The 17,871-nt window shown below is 42.9% G+C and overlaps 1 protein-coding gene across 5 annotated transcripts in view; it reads right to left on the bottom strand.

The window, feature by feature from the left end:
- Positions 1-17,871, bottom strand: part of CLUH (clustered mitochondria homolog) — a 152,167-nt gene that overhangs the window by 15,000 nt on the left and 119,296 nt on the right. For all 5 annotated transcript variants that reach the window (XM_030186225.1, XM_030186226.1, XM_030186223.1 and 2 more), the window contains exons 17-24: positions 13,046-13,130; positions 9,688-9,841; positions 8,989-9,128; positions 7,400-7,480; positions 6,573-6,698; positions 5,194-5,315; positions 3,531-3,624; positions 1,605-1,739 (exon numbers count right to left, since the gene is read on the bottom strand). In XM_030186225.1, the coding sequence (XP_030042085.1) occupies positions 1,605-1,739; positions 3,531-3,624; positions 5,194-5,315; positions 6,573-6,698; positions 7,400-7,480; positions 8,989-9,128; positions 9,688-9,841; positions 13,046-13,130 (937 nt within the window). The remainder of the gene's footprint in view (positions 1-1,604; positions 1,740-3,530; positions 3,625-5,193; positions 5,316-6,572; positions 6,699-7,399; positions 7,481-8,988; positions 9,129-9,687; positions 9,842-13,045; positions 13,131-17,871) is intronic.

The raw sequence follows: 17,871 nt of genomic DNA, 5'->3' as shown, positions 1-17,871 counted from the left end.
ATTGTTTTGATTGCAGTTGCCTAGTGGTTGAGGTGGCCTTGTTTGCGCCTGACTTTGAAATATGCATCCCTGGCTTTGTGTAGTAATATCACTGGAAGCCAAGATGGCTGCCCCTTCTTCAGGTTACCCCTTGTTACATTCTCCATGTAATTAGTATCAGAGAACTCAATCCTTTCTATCAATTGCTCAAGGTGTTAGAATAGATAAAATGTAAATAATTGAAGCAAGAAACACTGGAGAGATCTACAACTAGGCATAAATATTTTTATGCCTCACCACTATCTATCCTGCTAATAACTGCCTACCAATGCATTTTCACCCAATGAAGCTTGCATTGTGCATACAAAAAAACAAAACAAAAAGGGTAAAAGAAGCTGATGAACTGTAAATGTGACCCACTGAGCGAAAAGGTACTAAAAGTGGGGTTACAAATAGCAGATAACGGCTGTTGGACGGGCAACTTTCATTTTTGAAAGATTTGTGTACTATAGGGTCAGTAGAATAGAACTGTGCATTTTTTCCCCACAACTTTGATTTTCCTGTTCTACAGCCTAAAAACTGCAAGTTTCTAAAAGGTACCTAAAGTAGGGTATGCGATTTCTTTGGTTAATTACTTCATTGATAAACGTTTCTCATTTTTTAAAGATGTAATTACTCCATGATGTCAGCTTTATTTCTAGACTTGTACTTTTCTTGTGGTCCCAGGTTCATTGCTCAGAATAATACAACAGACAGGCGTGGCTTGGAAAATGGTATTTTATACAGAAATAGGGTTCTTACAAGTGTACAGCACTTAGAATATAAATTGATTGCAGCGCTGCTTCTGTGTGTGTGTGTGTCACAGTGTCTGCCGGTCCTTTTGCGTGTCTGTGTATGTTGCTTCTTGTGTCATAATTTGGTTTGTTTGATCTGATGTCTCCTGATTACTAAGGAGGGAGGTGAGTATTCCTTTGAAGGCACAGTTCTCAACTGGCTACTCTTGCAAACTAATCTCACCAGGCCAACTAACCCATCAGGTAGAAAGAATTCCTATCCACCTACACTGACATCACCAGAGATCAGACTGGGGTTTGGGGAAGGGGTGGGGGGTGTCAGAGCTGCTTGTAGTATTTCCCAGAGGCCTTCAAGCTAACTGTCTGGGTAGGCCCAAAATCTTTAGTTAGGCTAACTTTCAGGTTAGGCCCTGAACAGCTCCATGTCATGCTGACACAAACCTGAGGCTGAAATTTGGCAGGATTATGCTGTTGATACTACGGTATAAGTCACTTACCCCACTTTGGTACCTTATGACGATTTCCTGAAGTCGAAACATTCCCTTGTGACCATCAACATTCTAAGCACAAGTTGTAGGACTGAAAAACCTGATCAAACGACTTTGGACGACTTCCTTCCAGTGAATAACTGTGGCCTTACATTTTTTACCATATTATCTACCTTGAAATATTCTTGTAATTAACAACTTTTTAATTGTTTTTATTAAGTTGTTATTGTTTTAACATTTTATTTTTGGCTATTCACTGAATAAACGACAAAATGGTTTAAGCAAAAGAAGGTGTTTTGGCTGATGCAGTGCAGGTCTCTGCTCGAGCCAGCACCATGATTACCTTGAGAGGCATAATGTTAGCATTGGATCCATTTTTATATATCTCATTCATCGTGCGCTGGAGGGCTACTGCTTGCTGGGTCAAGTACTTCAGGTACTCCGAGCTCTCTTTGGTCTTTTCATGCTGCTCGCCGAGCTGTTCAAGCAGAGCGAGAAGAAAATAAACCAGATGCCATACAGAAAGGTGCATAACATGGAGGAGAGGGTGTTATATGTCAAGGTACAGTGACAAGGCCTGCACAAATCAGTAAGGCAATGTGCTCGCACATGAATGACCTTATCTGATAGAGAAAACTAAAAGCCATGAGAACTTTTTAAGAGCAGTGAATTGTACTTGTGTGCATTCTCCAGTGCTGATGTTATCACCTCACTTATGAATACAGCTATGGTGTTATTCTGAGAGCTGCATATCCTGCTGTCCTCGATCGCACCTGTTACAGATACACGACTTTTCTGCAGTTCTAGCTACAAAATGCCTTTAACAATAAAGGGGACATTAGAAAATAAAGAGAGTTGCCAACAGGCAATAAATGACAGGTTTTTGTTGCCAACAAGACCCTTTTTGTACTTTTTTTTTTTAATGAAGACAACCTGGACATAATAGAAAAAGGATCCTGGGCATGGATGCATTTGGATTCTAAACTTAGCGAGATTTCACAGGACTTACCAAACCTATGGTAGCACTGTAAAACGACCTTCAGGGTGATGGGCCCATTTATCAGTGCCTTTAAAAGTAGCTCAGAGTATGCTTATTTTTAAGGAAGAATTTAAAACTTTGTTTTTACAAGTAGCAAGTTTATGTTTCAATAATTTTTATTGAAGACACAAACCACAAAATTCTTTCAACATTTAATGTAAACAGAAACATTGTCCACCATCATCAACTTTTAAAAAAAACCTTTAATACAATGACTATCAAACACCAATCTTCTGATTAGGGACAGCGAGTTAAACCTATTGGCATCTGTTCAAATAAAACGTTTATGTCCCAATAAATCAGTATGAAATGATCAGGTTAAACTTTGCCCCCCCCCCCAACCCCCCTCAAGTAGCAAGTTTAATGGTGAGGCTTTGGTTATGTATTTATTTTTATGTTTGTATTTTTTAATTGTATATGTTACTTTTGTAAATCGCCAAAACATTTCGGATTGAGCAGGCTAGATAAGTGCTGTAAATAACAAATAAATAAATTATCCTACCCTTCTTCAGAGAAATGCTTCTAAATGGACATGAGTTCTATTCCTTTAGAAGCACTGTTTCTATATTAGTCAAAAAAGAAATGCCTGAGTAATAGTGACTGGGCCAAGGCCCATCTAGAGGTTCCGAGACATGACGAGAACTAGGATCGTGAAAATCATGAGTCTTCCTGCCGCTAAAACACTGGCCTGGAGGCTTAAGACTTCCTTCCCAACATTTTCTTGCAAGGCATAAGGAAATATTACTGGTACCCATTAAAATCCAAATCAGACTGGTGGGAGATGAAAATCAACATATTTATCCTTCTCAGTCTTCATTATGTAACCAGCTGTCATAGTCCTTCTGTGCAATGTTTTCTTGATTTACTTGAATAAAACATCGTACAGCTGCTGAAGCATGCCTGCATGGCTCTGCTAGTGGAAAGATCCTACTGAGGTACCCGAGAAAGGACCCTCACCTGCTGTGTGGCTTCTCATCTTAATTTTTTCATTTGCATTCAAATCTGATTGACAAGTCATGAGTAAGCATACTATCCCCTTTCACCAGCAGCTGCTACTTCTACATTTGGGAAAAATGACCACCATTACAGATCTTTGAGAACCACTTTAGGTCAATCACTGAGCTGGACCTGGCAGGGGTGAGCTCTGGTCTCAAAAAGCAGTACTCGACTATGCAGATCTTGAGAAGGCCAGAAAAGCCTTAGCATGTGAACTAAGAACGGAAAGCAGACCTGGTTCTTGTAGATGGTGTAACCTTCTTTTTCATGTTGCAGGGCTGACCGGAACTCTGCTTTGCTTTCATACACCCGGGCGACCAGATGATAGCTGGAAAAGGACAAGACACCCTTAACAACCCTAAAAGTTCAACGCTTGGACTTCCACATAGACCTGCTAGACTAGGGTGGCAAAACGTCCTGGCTCTGTCACCCTGTAAACTACCAATTACATCCTAAAACTCTGTTATCCCTCGACCATTATGTGAAATTAAATTGGTACCTGTTGATATTGCCTGTAAGTAAAAATAGTTTATTTATTTATTTATTTAATTGCATTTGTATCCCACATTTTCCCACCTTTTTGCGGGCTCAGTGTGGCTTACAATACATTGTAAATAATGGAAATCCAGTTTGTTACATTGCGATTATGGGTTACATTGTGAAAAGTTAAGAAGATAGAGTCAGATCAATCACCTTTGGTGCGTAGAAGCTATAGGATAAGACGTTGGGGAATTGCTACGGTGATGGAATAATAGCAGGAGAGCGATGTGGTAAACAGTTTTTATCTATGGGTAGATTGTTGGAAGGGAGAGAGTACGTGGAAGTGGAGTATGTGAGGTAATGTCTTGAGGCATTGTTGTGATGTGTATGGGATTTATATGTTTTGATCCTTGCGGTATGCTTTTTCGAAGAGATAGGTCTTCAATCGTTTGCGGAAGTCTGTCAACTCGAAGACCGCTCTCAGGCCGCGTGGTAGTGCGTTCCAGAGTTGCGTGCTTTTGTAGGAGAAGGTTGATGCATGTAATCCTTTATACTTTATGCCTTTGCATTTAGGAAAGTGGAGGTTGAGGAACGTTCTGGATGAGTTTCAAAATCACCCCCCCCCCCCCCCCCCCCCCCACTGCTGCTGCTCCCTCCTCCCCTGACAACAGACTTCTAAACCCAGTGATGTGATAAGACTGTGGTGACCACAGGTTAAAGATACACAGAAGAGATTTGAACCTTACATCTCTGCCTGCTCCTTTTTCTTACCGACTTCATGGTCTGTAGCTGTTGTATCATTCTAGTGTGACTGTTTTCTCTAATTTTTCTTTCCTATCAATTGGTGTTCCTTTCATTTTTATTCTGTAAACTGCCTTGATATAACATAGTAACATAGTAGATGACAGCAGAAAAAGACCTGCACGGTCCATCTAGTCTGCCCAACAATTTAAACTCATATGTGCTACTTTATGTGTATACCTGACCTTGATTTGTTTCTGCCATTTTCAGGACACAGTCCGTAGAAGTCTGCCCAGAACAAGGCCCACCTCCCAACCACCAGCCCCGCCTCCCCCCATATGTCTTCAGGAAAGACAGTATAGCAAATTAAATACACTATAAACCATAAGAGGTTAACCTTGAGGGCCTAGGAGTGGTGCCCAAGCTCATCACCGCTTATTGAAGTGGCCAGGTTCCCTTCTGCCGTTTCTCCCTTTTGATCGTGTGTAACTCAGAGAATGCAGCTGGAGCTTCATTGACACCTCTGTTGCCTGCTTTCCTTCTCTGCCAACCATGTCACAAGACAATTATTGTACTCTCTCTCACTATATCTGAAACCAGTTTGACAGTGGCCAAATGGGGTGTGCACAACTGTTTGTCATTATTCCTAAATGTATTACCTATAGCTCTGGCTCACCTGAGCGCCACCTTGAGGGACTTTGCTCCGTGATACTTGGAATTGATTGTCAGTGCACTCTCTAGGAAGCGGAGTGAGAGGTCATACTCCATTACCCCGTGAAGAACCAGACCGATATTATTCTATAGGAGATAGGGCAGAGAGTCCAGGAAAGAATGTCAAAAACAAAACAGTACCTGAAATGTTAAGAATCAGTTCCCAGAAAAGACAGATCATCTTTGCAGCTATAGGAATAATATGGAGCATCTAAACCTACTGCAGCACTTTCAAACCATGGAGAAAAAAAATAATCTCAAAATGGCAGCTGGTTTCTTGACCAAGGACCGAGGAATGGGTAAACATTACAAAACTAAGGGTTGGTTAGTGCCAGCAAAGTTACTAGAATCTACCTCAAAGAGTGAGAGGAAAACAATAACAAGGGCTATAAAACCTTAGAAAACAAACCCCAAATCATAATAATTATAATTCTTTTTACACAAATGAAAAGGACACATGCAGGAGATCAAACATGCCTTGCTTTCCTTCTTTCCTCTTATCACCATGGCGATAACCTGACTAGCAGATTAGTGCTGAACCCTAAAAGCCAAGATTTGGGAGATCATGAGTCTTTTCTAAAGGAGAAATTAGATATTAACTGCTACGTTTCTTTCCTCGAGTCTCTCCAGACCATCTGCTGGTAGGAGGGGGTCACAAAATGCCTAGCACCCACCTGCGGTTAATCCCTGAGGCCACCTGGACGGTCTGTCCCCAGCACTGCTCAGGTCTGCCTGCACCTGCCACTTGTGCTCTATACTAGCACCCTCCACCCCACCATGCCCCTGGGCGAGTCTCCCACTGTCAAGTTGTTCCTCAGTGATTTCTAGGTTACTGGGGCCACAGTCTCAGGGGTCCCACCGTTCCTACAAAACACTCACAGACCCAACAAACAAACCACCAGGATTCTTAATCAGTCCAGGACAACAGAGTCAATAAATATCAATGTTTACTGTTACAGAATTAGAACAGTGAACCATATAAAACAAATGGAAAAGTTAACAGGTAATAACAGGTAACTGAATAAGGATCAATATTAAAACTGTCTAAACACTTTGTCACTGCCTGGGAAGCTTCAGAAAATTAACTGCTCCCAAGCCTGAACAGGGTCTCAGGACAGAGATGGTTACCTCTGTGCTCCCATACTGAGACTAAAGATTACCTCACAGCTAGGCAGGGAAAAACTGTCACTTCTGTAACAGCTTTACAAAAAAAAAAAAGAAAAAAAAAAAAAGACGGTCACCATCTGCTGGCCAAACAAGGGAAATGAACATCGTGAAATAATACAGTTCACAAGCTTGGAAACCCACTGTCTGGTCTGAAGAAGATAAGGAATAATTACTTACATCTAAGAGCGCCATCTCAGGGTGATCTTCTCCAAACACCAAGAGCATGAGGTAGCGGGCACGGTAAAGCAGATTCAGTGCAGTGGAGAGCTGGCTGTTTGCAAAGCAGTACAGAGCAAGGTGCATCTACAATGCAGGAAATAAACTGTTAGAGAGGTACCAGGAGGCAGGTATCCATCGTCACCTCTCCATCAGTGTCTACACACACAATTTTAAACTTCAGCCTCAACTACCTCACAAAGAATTAATCAGCACCACCACCCCACCCAAAACCATTCATTCTGGGATCCTGGAATATGGTAGTGTAAAATCAATCACACTGCTCTTTCACTTTTAAATCTCCTGGACAAGTCACTACACTCTTTGTTAACTCAGATACAAACGTCAAGCTTTATTTTCTAATGTGCATTAATGCGAGTTACGTGCTTAGTATACAGGCCTCACCGACAATGACAGAGATTGCATTAATATGCTTAGGTTGTAAGTCTTCTCCAATGCAATCTGAACATAACCAATGGAAAGGTGAATGCTAAATATAAAATAATTATATTTTAAATCCTGATTTAAATTCAGCACCTGAACAGCAGGAAGGCATGAATGGATAGCTGCATACAAGGCACCATGCCTGGACAAGCAGTGGGTAACAGAGCTCCACTGGCAGACCTATGTGCAAGGTATCTACTGCACCTGGGCTATGCCAATCTGCCCAGTGCTACTAGTTTTTCAACCTCATTAAGTATCAAATCAAGGCCAAATGAAGACAAAAGCGTAACATCCCTGCCCTCACTTGCAAAACAATAATCCCAGAGGAGTTCGTGCACACTTACATATTCTTGGATGGTGCTGGGATGTTCGATGCCCAACACTCTCTCACTCATGAGCACTGCCTTCTGCTGATTGCTTAAGGCCTAGAGAAGGAAGGAGAGGAAAAACGTCAAGGGTGGGAGGCAGGACTGACAACAGTGCCTAAAGCATGCTCCATGCAGCAGTTGCTTTCAAGAAATATCTTTGGACACCTGGGCTCATTACAGCAGTCTATCGCACTGGAAAGACCAGGAAAACCATACTGCAGCAGGAGGAGTTAAATGTCTTCAAAACACCAAACTAAATTCTTTGCTCCCCCTTTTGGTTTTATGCCCAAATGTTAGTTTTATGGTTTTGTTTCTTGGCGTTTTAGAATGAAAGGTATCCATTTTTCATGACAATAAATATCCTTTCTTCCCACATTGCCGACTCCCTGATCCAGCTGCTTCAGTAGCTCTTCCTTATTATCAAAGGCTTTAGTGCAAGGCGTCTGCCTGTAGTTCTGGCCAAACTGCACAACATGCTACAAAAACCCAACAGCTTTCATTTTTAATGTTCCTACATCTTATGCGTAATATAAATAAAATCTTCAAATCCTTTAAAGCAGAGCTTCCCAAACTGTGGGTCAGGGACTCCAAATAGGGTCACCAAACTCATGTTGGGGGTCACAATCTGGGTAGGCTCTCCATAGGTGAATGACTTAGTAAGGTTCAAGGTCAATACACAAATTGGCCGAATAAAGTGAAAGCTGACCAGGTAATAGACTCCTCATTAATCTACTTATATTGAGAAGGGCAAAGACACAGCACCTTGACCTAAGACAAAGGCACTCCTGTTCCAGAACAAGGCACAGATAGTGGATTTATAACAAAAGCTTTTACTACACCTAAAACACCAAGTAAATTTTAACACATGATTTAATTGCATTTAAAAAAACAAAACCCCACAGAGGAAGTCAGTCACAACGTAGGGAGGATTGTATGATTATAAAAGAAGGAACATGTCGTTATGGCATATTTGAGCAGCCTGGTAAAGTTTCACAGTGAATTTGAGATATAAAGGGTCAGTCACCATCGTACACACATTATAAGACATATTAAGACCTATTTTACATTCATTGTTGAGACTGGAATTCAAATGCCCAGGTAGGACAGAGCAGGAGCAATTGGGACTTATTCCTGCTTAATGCCTACTGAACCACCAGGTACAAGACTTGTAGGCCCTAACAGATGGTGGTGGGGGAACAGCCCGTGAATATTAGGCTGTAGCTTTAAGCCTCTGGAATAATGTTGCTTGTGACGTGGCTTGCAAGCAAAGTTATTCATTTACCACAGTAATTAGCAACCTACAGGACTGCTACATCACAGGTTGCTAACTCCTGTGCTGCCTTTGTAAAATGTGGAATACACGTGTAGATTTCTGTCCCGCAGACGTAACACCCCCTTCAAATCTCTGTATGGTGTGAATCTGAGTAAACATGAGTTAGTAATCCATGTGGAGATAATGGAAATAATCACCATTGGTTGTTGGGGGCCCTGTCTCCAAATGGGCTACGTTTACACATAGCATGACAGCAATGAACGTGCTCCTAAGCCGGGATATATAGAGTTACCTCCGAGTAGTCTCCCATGATGTAGTTCAGACGGGCAAGGAGTCGGAGACAGGCACAGATTTCCACATGCAGAGCACCATACACATTATTAAATAGGTTCAAGGCCTCATTAATCAGCTCACAGCCTTCCTTCAAGAAACCTTAAATTAAAAAAACAAAACACCCACACTATTTTTACAAGCAGCAAATATCTCTTCCTGTTGATCCATGCAATCAAATGATCAAAAAACAACAACAACAACAACAACAACAGTGAAGGACGTCTGGCTTTACATTTTTTGGTGCTAGTAATGTTGCTATTGTAGCTCACTTATTCATACTGTATATCCTAGAAAGATTACCAGAAGCTTGGTGCTCTTTGTTAGCTCGGAAAGCAACATCTTATCCCAATGTTGAACCCTTCAGAGTCTGAAGATAATAGGGTCACCCTGTCTCCTCCCCAGGATGTGACTACATCACTTTTGGGACCAGAACCCCAGTCCCTTATGCCAGAAAGAACCATGTTATCGCCAGTTCTGAGGCATGGGACGATTAACACATCTCTGCAGAACTTCTGGCCAAACACTCATCTAATAACAGATCTACATGTTAGCCAACTTGGCACGTTTCTGAGGCAGGGTTAGATGATGTTGATAAAAATACCCAGGTGAAAAAAGTTGTGCACTCCAAAATTAACACTATCTGCATACATTCTCTTACCTTGCTGAACCTTAGCTTGCCCACTCTGGAAGAAGTGGAAGGCATCAGATGCCTTAGGGTTCACATGTTTTACAACAGGGAAGATATTAAGAATGTCCTCTTCTGTGAACGTGGGCTTGTGGCGACTGTCAAAGTTGTACTCCTTTAGCAGAATCTGAGGACACAGAGATAGTTTAGAGTTTACTGCACATCGGAACGTCTGGATTTTAATTTGGTTTCTAGGGCTAAAGTTACAGGGCCAGTGAGTTACAGTTGTGCCTGCTGATGGAGGTCACATAACAGGGAGAGGACAAAAAGAAGCTCACTTTTTGAGATTCCTCCAGATCTGCTCCTTGCAACTAACACCGGTGAGAGATGATCAACTGCTGTGAGTGTAAAACCTAAACTACTCATATGGGAACTATCTAGACTGAGTAGAACCTGATGGCTTGAGCCCCCAGCCGTCTGGCATGAGCCAGGAGAGAATAATCTAATGGTTACAGCAGTTAAGTAGGACCCATGAGAAGTCTGGAGACAAGAACTCAAGATTTCCTTCTCTGCAGAAACTCATAGGATCACACGCTATACCAGGGTCTCAGTTCAAGCCTTGTGTCTGGTTGCACGGAGGGGCTTTGTGTGTCAAAAAATCCAAATGTAGAGCAGTAAACTGTGTGGAGGAGTGGCCTAGTGGTTAGGGTGGTGGACTCTGGTCCTGGGGAACTGAGTTCAATTCCCACTTCAAGCACAGGCAGCTCCTTGTGACTCTGGCCAAGTCACTTAACCCTCCATTGCCCCATGTAAGCCGCATTGAGCCTGCCATGAGTGGGAAAGCGCGGGGTACAAATGTAACAAAAAATAAAATAAAATAAACAGTTGCTCTGCTCTACAGAGAAATCCAGCCCCTCTTCTCCTGCCCTTGGCCTACCCAACCCTAATGGAAGCTCCTTTCTATATGCAAATTGGAAAGGAAATTCTCTTTGCAGAACAGCACAATGGGCCTGTAGTCTTTGTACAAGGACAGTTTTCTTTGGGTTTTATTATGCATATTTACCTGCGTAAGGCGAGTTGCTACAAAAGGTCTAATTATGATCCTACTGAAGTTAAAGGTGAAAAGGATCAAAGACCCAAGCAGTAGAGCAGGGGTTTCTCAACCCAGTCCTCAGGACACACCCAGCCAGTCAGGTTTTCAGGATACCCACAATGAATATGCATGAGCTACATTTGGATACAACGCAAGCACATTTATCTCATGCATATTCATTGTGGATATCTTGAAAACCTGACTGGCTTGTTACTGGATTGCAACAGAGAGAAGAAGGAATTCTCATCAGCTGTGTTTGGTCAAAGTGCGATAGAATATTTAGGTTCACAAAAGACTCAGAGCACAACCCAATAGATATGTCTGTGTCCACAATTTGATAAAGTTCCTGTTCCTCAGCAGCCTGCAGTTCAAAAGGTCTTACATTTCCTGTAAATTAAAGAACTCAAAATAACTTGTGTCTTGGAATTTCCTGATCTTTTTTTTTAATGTGGAAAGTGGATTTAACTTCACACTCTGTCTGATAGACGTGACTTGTTCTAGCGATAGATTTTTTTTTGAAATGATGTGCTAAGAATCTCAGGAAGCAAAATATAAAGTGTTTGGTTCTTTTTCTTTCTTTGCGTCACAAGGCTTCAAAATAACTTCTCTTTCTCACTGTCCTTTCTGGATTTAACTAGTAATTTGTTACTTCTTTTGGGGGGCTGCGCTGGTGGTTCCTGTGCGGCGAATGAAAGGAAGCCCATTCAGTTCCTATGAGCTTCCTTTCATTTGCCGCACAGGAATCGCTAGCGTGGCTTTGTAAGAGAAGCCCCTAATTAGGTTTGCAAACTTGTATTTGATTGCCCAAGTGAATGTGAAGCTTTAAAATGACAAGCAAATTTACTTCAAAGGAAACTATTTTCAATAACCAACTTTCACAGTAAAGTTTTATGCTCTTAATTTTTGTACATCACAGTCTAAATTTTGTCCAAATGTTACAGTCTTCCACTTAGCAATTCTTTTCATGTGGAATTCATTTTTACAGATAACAAAGCTCTTCCATTTTGTAATGTTTTTGTTAGACAGCTCAGTATTACAATTTTTTTTAACCTTCATATATAGGAAAAAGGTGGCAATGGTGCAAAAATACAGGGGCAATATACAGAAAGGTTTAGTATAGCTTTCAAAAAGCTAATTCTAAATATGTGCTCTAAATCCCTTAACCTTTCTAGCAATTAAACCTAGTACTGCAGTGAGATCATGCAATTTTATTTTCTCTCTGAAATTATTTTTCAAATTTTTGTGGCAACCTTTGACATTAGTCTGTCTTAAGGTGATGTGCTTTCAGTTGGTGTGTTGCCACTGCAGTACTTTGTGATTTCTAATATTGCTTTATTTTCAAGCTCAAGAGAGCTCTGGTTTACATTCATGTACCACAGGTATTTCCCCCTTTTTGTTACGCACAATGTACTGTACTACCGTATTTGTCGGACTATAAGACGCACCGGACCATAAGACGCACCTAGGTTTTAGAGGAGGGAAATAGGAAAAAAAATTTTTTTCCTTTTTCCCTCCTCTAAAACCTAGGTGCTCCGGTGCATCTTGTCCGAGTTCGGGATCGCCCTCCCCTACTCACGTCACGCGATGTTCTCTGGTGGTCTAGTGACGTCGGGGCAGGAAAGAGCCCCCTCTTTCCTGCCCAGCGCGCTGCTCTCCGTCCTCCTGTATGCTGCCTGACGGTCTCGGCGAGATTCAAAATGGCCGCCGAGACTGCAATTCTCGGCGGCCATTTTGAATCTCGCCGAGACCGTCAGGCAGCAATGCATACAGGAGGACGGAGAGCAGCGCGCTAGGCAGGAAAGAGGGGGCTCTTTCCTGCCCCGACGTCACTAGACCACCAGAGAACATCGCGTGACGTGAGTAGGGGAGGGCGATCCCGAAATCGGACCTCGCTACCTTCGGACTGTAAGACGCACCCCCCATTTTCCTCCCAAATTTTTGGGGAAAAAAGTGCATCTTATAGTCCGAAAAATACGGTAATTAGTTTGACATCCAGATTGCATTTTGTCTTCCTGGTTATGATTTGTAAAATAGAAGTCCATGTTTTCATTTCTCTTAATAAAATAATGCTGCAGTTTGAAAAAAACAAACAAACTTGTGTCTTGAGAAATAAGACCATTATCACACAAGTGATAATAATAAGCTATAAAAGAGAACAACCCTTCAGGTTACTGATGTTTTCCAGAGTGAACCCAAGCCTAGTGAAGGTCCTGGTTTCAGCTCAGTGCATGCTGGGATTTGTAGTTCTACTCAGCTGCTGATCTAATCATAAAAAGACTCCTTGTTGCAGGACATTACCTGGATGCCAGTTTTGATTGAAATCTCTCTCAGGAGGGTGATTTTCAGGAAGCCGTACGTCTCTGCTGCGTGGTCAACATTTTCACTGTGAATGAGTAAAGAATGCATCTTTCTATCAGGTGGTGCCTCAAGGAAACCCTATATCTTCACAGAACAAGCCAGGATTTCCTCATCCCAACAGAACCAAACAGAAACCATGTATCCCCTGACTCAGGCCAGGTTTAGTTTAAGAACATGAGATGGGAAGGCGGTAGAACGAGAGGACATGAAATGAGATTGAAGGGGTGGGGGGGGGGGGCAGACTCAGGAAAGATGTCAGGAAGTATTTTTTCACGGAGAGGGTGGTGGATGCTTGGAATGCCCTCCCGCGGGAGGTGGTGGAAATGAAAACGGTAACGGAATTCAAACATGTGTGGGATAAGCATAAAGAAATCCTGTGCAGAAGGAATGGATCCTCAGAAGCTTAGCCAAAATTGGGTGGGGGGAAGAGGGGTTGGTGGTTGGGAGGCGAGGATAGTGGAGGGCAGACTTATACGGTCTGTGCCAGAGCCGGTGATGGGAGGCGGGACTGGTGGTTGGGAGGCGGGAAATACTGCTGGGCAGACTTGTACGGTCTGTGCCCTGAATAAGGCAGGTACAAATCAAGGTAAGGTATACACATATGAGTTTGTCTTGTTGGGCAGACTGGATGGACCGTGCAGGTCTTTTTCTGCCGTCATCTACTATGTTACTAATGAAGCCTGAAAGTGGACTGCAATGGAATATACTCCGCTTTATCACAGAACTACTCCCACATTTGATGTTACAGTAAAACCCTTCCACTTCCTACAAATCAAACGTTACTGCAGTGATTCTCAACATAGTCTCTGAGACACACCCAGCCAGTCGTTTTCAGGATATCCATAGTGAATACATATGATATAAATAAATAAATAAATGTATTTGCATACAATGGAAGCAATGTATACTGTGGATACCTTTTTATTTTTATTGGCATACATCAGAATGTTAGAATCTCCCAAAATACCCTTAATAACAATCCTGTCTAAGTGCTTTGAAAATATGCCTGTATATATTGTAAGTATTACTGTACTGACAATTTCTTTTGTATTTTACTTGTTAAATTGCAATAATTAAATCATTTAGGGCCGTGCTTACTAAGCCATGCTGTAGGCACGCTAACTTTTTAGCACGCGCTAAAAATTAGCGTGTGCTGATAGACACCCATTACATTTGTATAGGTGTATCTATCATTAGCGTGCATTAATTTTTTAGTGCATGCTTAAACGTTTGCCCACCTACAGCGCAGCTTAGTAAACAAGGCTCTTAGTATGTTGTATATGGGAATGGGTGGGAGACAGTAGTTTAATTTAGGGGGGGGGGGGGGGAAGGTGTATTGCCATCTGATTAGTTTGAAATCTCTTTATTGGAGGAGCAAGCATCATAAAACATCCGCGACAGAGTGCAGTTGTTTTATGATGCTTGCTCCTCCAATATTGCGACCCAAATCGGGAGATAGACATTTATCTCACAAAAACGAATAAAGCGGTATAATCGAAAGCTGAATTTGGACGTTTAAGCATGCGCTAAAAAATTAATGCACGCTAATGATAGATACACCTATACAAATGTAATGGGTGTCTATCAGCACACGCTAATTTTTAGCGCGTGCTAAAAAGTTAGCGTACCTACAGCATGGCTTAGTAAGCACGGCCCTAAATGATTTAATTATTGCAATTTAACAAGTAAAATACAAAAGAAATTGTCAGTACAGTAATACTTACAATATATACAGGCATATTTTCAAAGCACTTAGACTTACATAGTTTCATATTAACCTATGGAACTTTGTAAGTCTAAGTGCTTTGAAAATGAGCTTCATAGACAACTTTTAACAACCACCTCCCTTCTAAGTGAAAAATTAAAGAAAAAACTCAGGCCATAAAAAGTAGGGGTGGAACAACAAAATTATATGGGGATTTTTAAAGAAACAGTTCAGAGAAGGTTTTAACACTCAACAGCAAATCACATTCAGCCATTGTCACCTGTATTAGACACTATTATAGACGTTACCAGAATCAAAGATTTCTTAGCATCAAGGAAAGATCTAAACTGCTCTGGAACATAAAATATATAGGAACTGCCAAGGTATTTTACCAAACACTTACAGGGATATTTAAGGAAAAACGAGGAACCTTAGGGCTTGTCTTATCTGTCTCCAGTTCTCAGCTATGAAAGAAAAAAATCTACAAACTCAAAAAGGCATTGGCTGCAATTAAAGAAGCATCCAAGACTATCCAATTTACTACCAGCAGTGCCACAAAGAATAAAGCAACAAAGGAATAGATGGGTCACAGTAGGCTCAGGTAGATTACAACCTATGTCACAGAGGTATTCACCCTCCCAACCTTTGCCCCATAGAATCCTATTTAATTTCTTTGCAGCATTAGAGCTAGAGCCAGAGACAAAAAATGTAACTCAGTTCAGAGTAAAGAATGAGTGGGGATGGGGACAGAGACATACATTTTCTACTTTGAAGCCTGTTAATGAAGTGGACTGTTATGTTTCAGTGATACAGACAACGATAGTTTAATTTTTTTGGGAAAACAAGTAAACATGCTGGCCACAACTAGCAAAATTTGCATGAGGGATCCTGTATATCCTGCTACAAGACATCCTCTATTGCAGGAAGGACTGTTGAAGATAGGAGAGCTAGACTGAATCCTGAGATTGTTGATGACTTCTGTAAGGAATATGAGGGGGGTAGGAAGGAAGACAGGGCTAGAGAAAGGAGCAGATCCTATTCCCCAGAGAAGAGGAGAAAGGAGAAAGACTACAACTCCCACCAGTCCCCAAGAGAAGCGCAATCTAGAATGCAGGACTACGTTTCCCAGCAGTCCCGGAGGGAGGCATACCATCACAGCAGGGACTGGAGGTTGAGAGAAGGACAAGGGCGGGGAATTGGAAAACCCTGACACAGAGAACTAGGGTAGGGGAGGAGGTCCTGCATCTGCCCAATCAAGGAAAGGAGGGGCAGCTGGGAGAGGGGGTGTGGGGAGGAACCCATGGACTGGCAAGGGGCAGCAAAGGGAGAAGAAAGAAAACAGGAGGAGCAGATGGATACCTCAGCTCTAGCTAAACTAAAAGGTGAGATAAAGCAGCAGTTGGGACATTGGTATAAAAAGGAAGAAGGTGGTTTTCTCCAAAGGGGAGCTGAGAAGCTGTTTTTCCTGGAGGGTCCAATGGGGAAAGGTGGCTGGAAGGTAGTGCTGGCCCAGTGGATGGTGATTTTGAACCCTGAGGAAACTGCTTTACATGAACTGCTATGATTTTGAACCTTTGGGAAATTGCTTTACATATATAAATATATATGGCTCTGACTGAGTTGCTGAGTCATTATTTTGAGTCGGGGTTGAGAGGAGCCTAGGAGAGTGGAGCAGTGCATGAGCTTCTGCGGGATTTCCTGGAAAAATCCCTGGATGTCTGTGGGGGAGGGAGGCGTTCCTGAACAAACCAGAGCGCAGGTCCTTCACAAGTGGTGGCAGTGGTGGGATCGAGTGAGACCTTCCATATTCCAAGAGGAGTCGCAACCAGGAGGCCAACACAGAGAAAGGCTCAGACCCATCTCTGTCTCTGGTAAGCAGGAGCAGGGGTGGGGAAGTGTCAGTGAGTAGTGGCCGGGTAGGGGCTACTTGATCTGGAGCTGCACTTGGAGGTCTCTCTGTTTCCTTCCCTGTAGGTGACGGCTCCGGGAGGAAGGATGGATCACAAGGAGATCTTTGCGTGGATGACCTTACAATTTCAAAAGCAGCAGGAGCTGGCAGAGAAAATGATTGAAGAATCCCTGGCCGCAACCCAGGTCCAGCAGCAGCCGGTCTTGGATTTGTTCCAGGAGTTCCTAAGGAGGGACCCTCAGTTCCCGGGGGCTCCGGACAGGAAGGACGGGCCGAACCGGTAATTGGAGAGAGGTGGTGCGGTAGGACTCTTTTCTATGAATGGACTTACCTGGGGCAAGTTGTCTGAAAAGGACAGTGTGGATGATTTCTTATGTGCCTTCGAGAGGGTGGCCGGGGTGGGCTCAGGAACAATGGGCCATCCGGTTGGCCCCTTCCCTGTCGGGGGAAGCCTTAGCGGCCTTTAGGGACTTAGCCCCAGGGGATGCCGCTGATTATAGGAAATTGAGAGAGGCCATCCGGGATAGGTATGGGTTGAGTGCCCAAGCCTATCGGAGGCAATTCAGGGCAATGTCCTGGGACAAGGGGTACTCTCCTAGAGCATTGGCCAATAAACTGATGGACTTGGCTAAGAAATGGTTTGAACCTGAGAGGCGTACCATGGCCGATATCCTGCATGAGATAGTAATGGAGCAATTCCTGCAGACCTTACCGGAGAGTGCCAGAGTGGTGGTGGTGAGAAGGGGGTGTAGAACCTTAGATGAGGCCGTCAGGGGCTTGGAGTGCTATATGGAATCCCAGCATTGGGGAAAGCAGGAAAAAGATTGAGGGAAGGGAAGGAAAGGGGAGATATCAGCACTAGGGCAACATCTATGCCCAGGCCTTCCTTCCTCGAATCTAGTGGGGGCCTGCCAGGGCCGGAGTTACCCTCTTACAACCTTAAAGCTAGGACACCGGGGTTTGGGAGAAGAAACAAAGCCCCAAAGACAGGCTATGCTATCGGTGTGGACAAAGAGGGCATTTCAGGAATAACTGCCCCGGGAGGGTAGGATGGACCTCCCAAGTTTTCCCTGGGGTTAGCCCACGTTATATGCAAGGAGTAGAGGTGGAGGGGGGTACCGGTAGTCGCCCTATCAGACTCAGTTGCCGACC

This window comes from Microcaecilia unicolor, chromosome 13 (assembly GCF_901765095.1).
Source record: "Microcaecilia unicolor chromosome 13, aMicUni1.1, whole genome shotgun sequence".
Classification (NCBI taxonomy): domain Eukaryota; kingdom Metazoa; phylum Chordata; class Amphibia; order Gymnophiona; family Siphonopidae; genus Microcaecilia; species Microcaecilia unicolor.
This window is presented reverse-complemented; position numbering and strand designations above follow the sequence as displayed.